The 9,493-nt window shown below is 39.9% G+C and overlaps 4 protein-coding genes across 4 annotated transcripts; 3 read left to right on the top strand and 1 right to left on the bottom strand.

The window, feature by feature from the left end:
• The first annotated feature begins 2,335 nt into the window (after positions 1-2,335).
• On the top strand, positions 2,336-2,921 carry LOC106319143 (mediator-associated protein 3). Its single transcript, XM_013757388.1, has one exon. It carries the CDS (start codon positions 2,424-2,426, stop codon positions 2,769-2,771), a length of 348 nt encoding a protein of 115 aa, XP_013612842.1. The 5' UTR covers positions 2,336-2,423; the 3' UTR covers positions 2,772-2,921.
• Positions 2,922-3,174: 253 nt separating this feature from the next.
• On the top strand, positions 3,175-4,478 carry LOC106319142 (uncharacterized protein At3g28850). Its single transcript, XM_013757387.1, has one exon. The coding sequence runs from the start codon at positions 3,306-3,308 to the stop codon at positions 4,386-4,388; it is 1,083 nt and encodes a 360-aa protein (XP_013612841.1). The 5' UTR covers positions 3,175-3,305; the 3' UTR covers positions 4,389-4,478.
• A 1,063-nt stretch (positions 4,479-5,541) lies between these two features.
• On the bottom strand, positions 5,542-6,665 carry LOC106313537 (30S ribosomal protein S6 alpha, chloroplastic). Its single transcript, XM_013751370.1, has 2 exons — positions 6,218-6,665; positions 5,542-5,927 (listed from the first exon to the last, which is right to left on the bottom strand). The coding sequence occupies exons 1-2, from the start codon at positions 6,602-6,604 to the stop codon at positions 5,685-5,687; spliced, it is 630 nt and encodes a 209-aa protein (XP_013606824.1). The 5' UTR covers positions 6,605-6,665; the 3' UTR covers positions 5,542-5,684.
• A 130-nt stretch (positions 6,666-6,795) lies between these two features.
• LOC106315522 (26S proteasome non-ATPase regulatory subunit 8 homolog A) lies at positions 6,796-8,285 on the top strand. Its single transcript, XM_013753273.1, has 5 exons — positions 6,796-7,001; positions 7,169-7,247; positions 7,361-7,727; positions 7,807-7,918; positions 7,999-8,285. The coding sequence occupies exons 1-5, from the start codon at positions 6,897-6,899 to the stop codon at positions 8,137-8,139; spliced, it is 804 nt and encodes a 267-aa protein (XP_013608727.1). The 5' UTR covers positions 6,796-6,896; the 3' UTR covers positions 8,140-8,285.
• Positions 8,286-9,493: the final 1,208 nt, after the last annotated feature.

Here is a 9,493-nt window from a genome sequence, read left to right as displayed (position 1 = left end):
TGGTGGTGAGACGGTTGGTGTAACTGCTGGTGGAGGTGTAGTCAGAGATGCTGGTGGCAGAGTAGCTGAAACGGGTGGAACAACTGTTGTTGGAGGCGTAGCTTAGCTCTTTCCTTTCATGGGTCAACGAAAGTCTCATATTATATTATAGATTCGGATTTCGCGGTGATATTTACAGCATGTACTGATTGTCAACTTTCTTATTGATAGTAGGTAACATGTTTTCTAAAATTCACTTATTGTGCATGATTGTAAGCTGGCAAAAGATTCAGTCTATGGTCTTGCCTATGACGTTGTTATTCCCTTACTTCAGCATCCTAGCAATTATCAGCATCCTAGCAATTATGTACTAAATTCAGAACAACGGAAGCAAAATTTTAAATGAAAAATATTTTATTTTATTTTTCGTATAAACAAATGTTTGAAATATTTTTATTTCTATATTTAGCAGATGTATGAAGTCATGCAGAGAAAGGAGAGCAAAAGGAGTATAAAACTTAGAAAAAGAATGAAAATGGTGAACAAAACACTCAAACACCATCAATGATCATAATAGAGAAATGTTTAAAAAGTGGGAGAGGGTTGGAAATGGAACCTTCAGAAGAAGATACCAAATTTCTTTTCACTATGAAGACGCTTCATCCCAAACCTCTCAGAGAATCAAGAAATGCATAAACATAGAATTTAAATAGGTGGTGCGGTGACACGAAGAGACTGTCAAATTTTACCATTCACACGTTCACTTTGTTATATGCAAAACCAATGGCCATGGCAGATGAATGCGTCTTCGAGCTTGGGGTCTTTCGTTATATTACTTTCGTTTTACGCAAAATCAACATGTTTGATAGACTAATTTTTATAAATAAATGATAAAAATCGATTTAAAAAAGGAGATGGATAGTGCTGACTAACCAAATCGAAACAAAAAGCAAAAGCTCACCGCGCTTGCGCGGGGTTGAAGATCCCTAGTGTTTCTAAGCCCAAAGTCATTAGAACACATTACCGAAACAGTCGAAGAAAATTTATGGCATGACACGTGGTGATTCCTGCTTCTCCGTGACGTGGCTCGATGAGAAGAGAGTAAAACTCTTTTTTATAGTATAAGATATTTAAGAGCATCAGCAATGCCACTACTTTCTCTCGATAACCAAGGTAAGTTTTTAAATTATTTTATTTTTTTTTATTTTTTATTCAGTTAAAAGAAAAAGGAACCAATCGCGGGTTTCTACGTGGCGATGAGATCCGCGCACAGTAAGTGGAAGATTAGTCCTTAGCTAAAAATTAATTTGACACATATTTTTAAATTTAAAGGGTCTCACAGATTAGTATAATAAGTTTAATGCTAAAAATTTTGTTAAAAATCAGCATTGGAGGTGGTATAACGGCTGGAAGCATATGCTCCCTCTGCTATCTACCAGGATCCGGACTGCTCTTAAACAGTTTAATGTTTAATCACGTTAACTATATCAACAAAATTCTTAAAAAAAAGCCAGATATGCTATTTTGAATAAAAATATCAAATAGCTTACGTTTCAAAAAATTATATATTGCCAACTTTTTGTGGAAATATAACATTGCCTGAGATATAGTAATAAATCATAATGGCCAATTTGGTGTGGGGGTATAGTCATGTACTGGGAGATAGTCAATTAGTCGTAAACGTTACCCTTGTGTGGAGACATAGTCAGCTATAATTATAACCTTCTGTGGTGATATGGAAATAGTCAGATACACTAACTTTGTGTCAAGATATAGCTATATGGACTGATTTTGTGTAGAGATAAAGTCACATAGGCTTATTTGGCGTGGGTATGCAAACTACTAGTATAGATTTTAAGGTGAAGATTATGTGTGTACAAGTTAGACTATCCTTCATTGTTTTATGTTTTGTTAAAAAATTATATTTGGTCTATTTTTAAGGTTTCTAGTTTGGCAGTGACTTATAAGTTCTTTTTGTGTTGTGTTTTTTGCTCTTTTCAGATATCTTTAACTTCTAGGTCTTATGGTAGTTTGTTTGCATAGTTTGTTGTTTGGAGTATTTCACTTGGACTAGAAAACCTGAACTGAAACTGATCAGTAGAAATATAAAACCAAAACTGAATTGAAATTACACATATATATATGGATCTAAATTTTTATTTTGCCAAATTTATGCCTTTTTGATATTTAGAAGTAATATGAATGTTAGATGCATGTTAGATTTGGAGTTTAAGACAACTTTTTTTTGTATATTTCAGCTTCATATAAGTGATGTTATCTGCATAGAGAGAAAACGGTTTGGGCTGGAACATTTGCGGCCCATCCTATAAATTAATTGGCACATTTAAAAGATTAGTTAGATTTATGAAATTTAAGGCTTTGAGACTTGAGAGACACCAAAACCCTAACGAGGCCGTCTGGAAGCTAGCTCCGCCACCAAATCAATGGAGGAAGAAGCGAGAGAAGTGGCGGTGATCGATAAAGATCTGAAGAAGAAGATAAAGGACACGGTGAATAAGATATTGAAACGATCGAGTTTGTATCAGATAACAGAGGTCAAGGCGCGAGAAGAAGCTTCCTCTGAGCTGGATCTCGATCTTTCCAAAGATCCGTACAAACTCATCGTGAGAGAGGCAGTGGAGAGGTTCGTCGAGAAGGCGGTGATGACGATCGAGAGTGAGATGGGAAAGCACCATGCTCAGATTGTGCAAGACGTTGAAGGAGGAAGCGAGAAATCGACTAAGAAGAAGAAGAAGAAGAACAAAACGAAGAAGGAAGTGTCGGCTGCTTAGATTCCGACACTTTCATTTCATCTATGCTGCTGTGGTTTTAGCGTTTTAATTTGTGTCTTTGTTTGATTCCAACGATGAAGGCTGTTCATTGTTGTAACTCAAGTCGAGCTTTTTAAAAAGCTTATTAATTAGTATATTATTATTCATCTATTTTCCAGTGTTAGGTTTTTATGACAGTATATGCTTCAAATGATTATGACATTTTTGCATTTGTTTCTTGTTCGAGACATTTGCATGTACGAGAGACAACTGGATGATGTGAAGAAATGTGATGGACTCACCACGTTGATTACACTGGAGCCACATAAACACTTTTGTGGTCATTAGCAGAGAGTCTCATTATTCATTCATGGACCCAAATAAATCTACAAATTACTTAATATGAGTTGTTATAAATCTATGCATAACTAACTATTTGGATAAGGGAATGGTCTCACACCACATAAAAAATTCTACCCCCATCATGTTTCTTGTTTTCTTCATATAATCAACAAACACACACACTCATTCAAATAAAATACAAATTCTACTGAAATGGGTTGTGCATCGTCTAAGCAGGTGAAAGCCAACGTCGTCTCTGACGTTTACAAACCACCGCCGTCTAGCTTCGCCGTGTTTAATATCAACTCCATCGAGGAGCCGTGGCTGAAATTCGAACACGATGATGACGAAAAACCCACAAGCGCCGCCGCGCCAATCGCCGTGGAGGAAGGTGATGATGACGCTCCCAAAACATGGGACGAGGTCAGCAAGTCTCTCGAAACCCACCTTAAACCAGCCGATGTCAAACCGACTGAAGTCGTCTCCGTTGAGCCTCCGGCGACTCCTCCGCGACGGCTTCCTCGGAAGAGCGCATCGTTCCACACGCTGGACGAGCTAGAAACGAAGGCGAGGAAGCAAATCGCCGCGCAGAACCCTGCGACGACTGTCAAGCTTAAAAAAACAGAGTCGATGTCGGAGTTAAGACCCGAGTTCAATCGGACGGAGTCGACTCAGTCCAACTCGGGGCCCCGGTCGGTGAAGGAGAACATATTCGTGCTGAGAGACAGAGAGCGGAGGGAGAAAGAAGGGAACAAGAAACCGGTGATGAACTGGGACCCACTCAGGGAGTTCCCGGAGAAGTGTCCTCCCGGAGGAGGCGACGGGTTGGTGGTGTACACGACGTCGCTGCAGGGAGTGCGTCGGACGTACGAGGACTGCATGCGCGTGAGAGCCATCATGGAGCAGCAAGGGGTGGTGGTGGACGAGAGGGACGTGTCTCTAGACGCCGGAGTGCTGAGCGAGCTCAAGTCGCTTCTCCAAGAAGAAGCGACGGTGGCGCCGCCGAGATTGTTCGTGAAAGGGAGGTATTTGGGAGGAGCGGCGGAGGTGACGGCGATGAACGATAACGGGAAGTTGGGGAGAGTGTTGAGGTGGGCACGTGTGGAGAGAGTAGGGGAGGAAGGGAGGCAGACGTGTGAAGGGTGTGGAGGAGCAAGGTGGGTTCCTTGTTTGGAGTGCGGGGGGAGTTGTAAAGTTGCGGCGGCGATTGTGGCGGCAAAGGAAGAAGGATGGGAGAGGTGTGTCAAGTGTAATGAGAATGGATTGATACGTTGCCCTGTTTGTTTTGTTAATTAAAGAAGATGAACACACAAGACGAATAATAAAATACAACTCCTATTTTGTAATGTGACAGGCTTTGATGATTTCTTAGAGTGGTTTTAAACACCTACGCTATACATGCACTCGCATGAGATGTAGAAGCAGGATAACCGGACTCAACTAACGATAAGAAATCGTATTCGCTAATGAACATGGAGTCGAGATATAATATCTTTTCTTAACTCTAAATATTCGTTTCGTTAGTGAGACAGAACTGTACGAATATCGAGTCCCAGGATACAACCATGGCAGACAAATTACGCAAAGGAAATTTTTGTTGTTGGTTTCGATGTGAAAAGTTCAGAAATGAAGGAAGAAGAGAGAAGATATTTAAAGAGATAGAGAAGACCCACTTCCCGCAACAGCTGCTGCCCGTGGACGAAAATCTCGCGGAGATCGAGGGAAGTTGAGTTCCGAAACTTCTTCATAAAAACTAAAATGCATGACGTTTTCTTATTTTCTAGATAAACTGCTGTTTAAATAAAATTGCATGCTGTTTTTTTTTTTTTTTTTCCAAAACAATATTATTGTTCCCGAACCGGTCGGCAGCACGCGCGAGAATCTTTTCTCTTTCATCAAGCCGTTTACACCCATGTAGCACATGAGTATATTTATACTGCTTGACAATTAGTCACACAAGCCATGTGGGACTCTACTACTTCTCCTTCATTTAACAAAGAGGCCTCTGAATGGCCATTTATATTCACACGTTTTTTCAATTAATTTGGAAGCCCATTGGCTTTAATTAAATTTATCCAACATGAGAAACATTAGAGTGCTAGCTTGCAAGGTCTCACATTTGTTTTTTATACATCATATATGTTTATGTTTAGGGTAAAATGGAAGTTTGAGAGAGCTGAAACAGATGAAGCGTTTATTGGAGAAGCTAAACTGTCTCCAAATTGTGAAAGTAGCACAGCGAAAACCGTAAACACTTGCGAGATAATCTAACATCTGATCTTTCTCCCTCTATAAGTTTTTGGCTGAGATTTGATGACATGAGTATGGATTATACTTAATTAAGTTATATAGTGGTATTATGGTATAGAGTTTTAATAAGTTGTTTTTTTGCAAAAGCATATATTATAATGCATGTTTCTCAAAGTTTGCATCAGAGTTTCTCACTCTATAACACAAGAATACAGAGCATTTCACAAAAAATATTATAACACTGATAAAGATGGGTAGATTTAGTTTTGGTCAAAAGAAACATAGAGGGTGGAAAATAATCTAACTTGGTCACATACAAAGACATAATGTTGATGGTTTCTTTTAGTTGTACTTCCTCTTCTTGATCTTGAAGGAAGAAGATCGGATAACGTCGTCATCGGCAGTGAGAACGGACTCGAGGGGAGTGATGGATTCAGGTTTGGTAAAGTAAGTGAAGAGAAGGTAGATGCCATCCAAGTAAGTGTTAGTCTCTCCAGCTTTGTTCTTCTTTCGGATGCTGTAAGCCAATGGAATCACTCCTCTGTTGAAAACTTCCACATACATTCCACCCCCAGCCACAAGCAACTGCCATAACAAAACCAGCAACATATCAAACTAATATCTCCAAGCCTACACATACATTTAGGAACCGTGATCTGATTTATAATGTGATGTAATAGCCTAGAGAATCCCGCGAACGAGAAGTGTGTATTTTAATGAATGTGCAAGAAGTCAAGAACACACACAGGATACTGTTAAACAACGTTTCCACATTTGATTCTGGAAAACTGCATATATGATCAAACAGTCATTGAAATCCCAAAACCTCATCCTCTTTCTACTTTCCCTACGATAAAGATTTGGTGAATGCTTACCTCTTCGTACTTCTGGGTGAGACCAAGGCGCTCATCTTCAGACATGTCGGGTCTCAAGACGGCCATAGTTTCGTACTGTCGGAGGCCAGGTGGGCACTGAGGCTCGGGTTTGTCCTCAAGGGCAGTAGAGACGGAAGGAGAAGTGGGGTCATCGTCGGAGCCGAATCCACCTTCAAAGAAAGTGCCTGAGAAGTCAAGAGCCTGTGATTTCACCACCACGACTAGTCCGGAGTTGTCTCTCTTCTTCTCCTGCGAGGCCAAAGGTTTGGACTTGGAAACGAATGGCCTGAGGGAACGGGAGAAAGAGAGGAGTGGCTGCGACGAGACATTAGGAAGAGAGTGAGGGCAAACAGGAGCATTCAATAGACATAGCGAAGACGCCACCATTGTTGTTATATGAGTAATTAGAAAGAAACACAAAGGGGCGATGGTGGTGTAATTGGATAAGAGATGATGAAGATGGAATGCTTTTCACAGTGTGTGTACACGTTAGTCGAAATGCTAATGTAAACCGTGGGCCTTTTTAAATCGACCCGGCCCGTTAAAGGCCTATATTTTATAAAGCCATATTACAACTGTGTGCGTCTCCGTCTCTCTCTCTGGATATCTCTTTCTTTGCAATCAAGCCAGTTCGGGAAAAAAAAGAAGAGAATCGTCGCCGGAAAAGAAGAAAGCTCTAATGGATCCACAGCTCACAGAAGTATCGCAGCAGTTGGAGAGGTTCAAGGCGGCGTTTGTGAGGAAAGATTACAATACCTGCTCTGATCTCTTGTCTCGTCTTAAGGTACTACTATGCGCTACTCTTCGGAGCCCTACTTTGATTCGTTGGTTTCCACTTTGCATATTTTGTAGCTGAGGGGTTCAGATCTAGGAGAGATTCGTCTTTAGATTAGCAATGTGTAGGAGGATCTTTTAGTGCTGGATTGAGAATTTTCTGATGTTGTGTTTCAGGTTCTTCTGACGAAATTCACAAGTCTTCCTCCGTTGTTTGAGAATACTCCAAATGCTGCTCAGGAGCTCGCCATTGCTAGTACGTTTCTCTGTTCTGCTGCATAGATTTATTTGAATTTGATCTAGATTGCTCTTCTTAAAGGATTTTTTTGTTTATCTTACTAACAAATTGACGATTGTAAAACTTTCTAGGGGACATTTATGAGCACGCTGTTGTTCTCAGTGTAAAAACTGAGGATCAAGATGCTTTTGAGAGAGATTTCTTCCAGCTCAAACCCTACTATGTCGATGCCAGGGATCGTCTTCCACCGTCTCCACAGGAGAATCTTATCCTTGGTCTCAACCTCCTCAGGCTGCTCGTGCAAAACAGAATTGCTGAATTCCACACCGAGCTCGAGTTGCTCTCCTCTGCTACACTTGAGAATCCTTGCATCAAGCATGCCGTTGAGCTTGAGCAGTCCTTCATGGAAGGTGCCTATAACCGTGTCCTCAGTGCTAGACAGACCGCACCTGATGCTACTTACGTCTATTTCATGGACCTTTTGGCAAAGACCATTAGGTATAGTCCGTCCTTCTCTGAGTTATTAGTTCAGTCTCATATAGCGTATTAGCTGATCCTTTTTCATTGGTATTATCAGAGACGAAATAGCTGGATGCAGCGAGAAAGCTTATGATTATGTCTCTATCAGCGATGCCCGGCAGATGTTGCTCTTCTCTTCTGATCAAGAACTCTTGACCTATGTCAATGAGGTAATACAACAAACATTTTGGATTTTTTTTTTTTTTTTAATTTCTTTCATGAACCCTTGATGCGATTTGGTATCTTATAGGAGCACCCTGAGTGGGAAGTGAAGGACGGGTTTGTTGTGTTTCAGAAAGCCAAAGAAACCGCACCCTGCAAAGAGATTCCGTCTCTTCAGCTCATCAACCAGACTCTAAGCTATGCCAGAGAGCTGGAGCGTATCGTGTAAGATCGCCATCACTCGCCTCTTCCATTTTGTTTCTGGAAAGACAATCTTCAGGTCATAAAACTTTGTTATCATGTAATGACTCAGTATTTCTCAAAGAAGTGATTCGGATAATTGGATTTGGCAAATGACATTGGCTCTTTACGTTATTCTGTTGTTCAATGTTCACTCCTTATCATTTTTGGTTCTTTCTCCACGGCTTTACCTCTCTCTGATTCTCTAATTTGGTTTAAGCCTAAGATTGAGCATATAAGAGAGTAGGGTGGAGAGAGTTGCCCAGTACAAGGACAAAGGATTGTCCATTGCCAAACACTCGTCAACTTGGTGACACAACTGGAAACAAGTGGAGGTTACGTTGCAAGCATTTCGTCTGTTTTGGGGTTAACAATTGATTAACAAGTTAATAATTTTATAATTAGAAGAGGAAAGAAAAACTCGCGATTCCATATCTTCCTCTTTAAAATAATATGAGATTTAGTAAACCCTCCTCCCCACTACACATGGGAAATAAAATACTAGTAATAATTAGAATATGTTATTATTTTTTATTGACTAATCGTGTATTGCAAAAAGAGGCTTAAGTAATGAAACACTTTGGGTAAGCAGTTGAAAGTGGCTGAGTGGTTTCTATCTTTTTACTATCGATGATTCCATTTAAATGTTGTTTGTCCATCCAAGTTCCAAGTGTCATTGATTTCCTTGATTTTTACTGGTCAATTATTGGTTTGTTTATAATAATTAATTGCTAAGAACATCATTATTATGTGAGTCGTTGTTATTCTACTCACCAGCAACAAGCACTTAGTGCCTAATTGCGTCGTCTTAATTTAATATTGTTTTGTAACCTTTTTTAGACTCTTAAAAAATGCTATGATATGACAACTTATTGTGGTGGTGGACATGTAAGAAACTTTTAAACCATATCTTATACGATAAAGTAGACAATAGTTTCTTCTTAGAGTTGCCACATCACCAGGGAGAAGGGTGCAAATTAGGACAGATGTCCTTTCCAATTTCTTCATCTCACCAAAATTTTCGTACCAAATCTATAGGCCAGTTGCTGGGTCTTATTTTTGAATGTTTTGTATAGTTAGGTCCATATGTATTTAGAGTTACATTATTATCCTGCTTAAGTTTACAGAGCATCGAGGTTTTCACCATACAGCTAGAATTCCGATCGACACTATGTAACGTCTGCCATTTACATTTTTTTGGTGTTTAAATCCTAGCATTTATGTCACTTATACCACCTTCCCACTCTCTGGCTTTTAATGGAGCTTATCATATTCTAAGATAACCGCTGGAAGCTCCATCTATAAATGTGTTTGCTCCCGACGATGAACAGCATTAAATCTGC

Source organism: Brassica oleracea, chromosome C9 (assembly GCF_000695525.1).
Source record: "Brassica oleracea var. oleracea cultivar TO1000 chromosome C9, BOL, whole genome shotgun sequence".
Taxonomy (NCBI): domain Eukaryota; kingdom Viridiplantae; phylum Streptophyta; class Magnoliopsida; order Brassicales; family Brassicaceae; genus Brassica; species Brassica oleracea.
Note: the sequence above shows the minus strand (reverse complement) of the source record. Positions and strands in the feature narration are given on the sequence as shown.

What these genes read in the sequence shown, in the direction of transcription:
- LOC106319143 (XM_013757388.1), top strand. Translation starts at nt 2,424, where the DNA reads ATGGAGGAAGAAGCGAGAGAAGTGGCGGTGATCGATAAAGATCTGAAG.
- LOC106319142 (XM_013757387.1), top strand. Translation starts at nt 3,306, where the DNA reads ATGGGTTGTGCATCGTCTAAGCAGGTGAAAGCCAACGTCGTCTCTGAC.
- LOC106313537 (XM_013751370.1), bottom strand. Translation starts at nt 6,604, where the DNA reads ATGGTGGCGTCTTCGCTATGTCTATTGAATGCTCCTGTTTGCCCTCAC. An exon ending in TCACCCAGAAGTACGAAGAG is followed by an intron (nt 5,928 to 6,217) that starts GTAAGCATTCAC and finishes TTGTTATGGCAG; the next exon opens with TTGCTTGTGGCTGGGGGTGG.
- LOC106315522 (XM_013753273.1), top strand. Translation starts at nt 6,897, where the DNA reads ATGGATCCACAGCTCACAGAAGTATCGCAGCAGTTGGAGAGGTTCAAG. An exon ending in CTTTTGGCAAAGACCATTAG is followed by an intron (nt 7,728 to 7,806) that starts GTATAGTCCGTC and finishes TGGTATTATCAG; the next exon opens with AGACGAAATAGCTGGATGCA. An exon ending in TCTTGACCTATGTCAATGAG is followed by an intron (nt 7,919 to 7,998) that starts GTAATACAACAA and finishes GGTATCTTATAG; the next exon opens with GAGCACCCTGAGTGGGAAGT.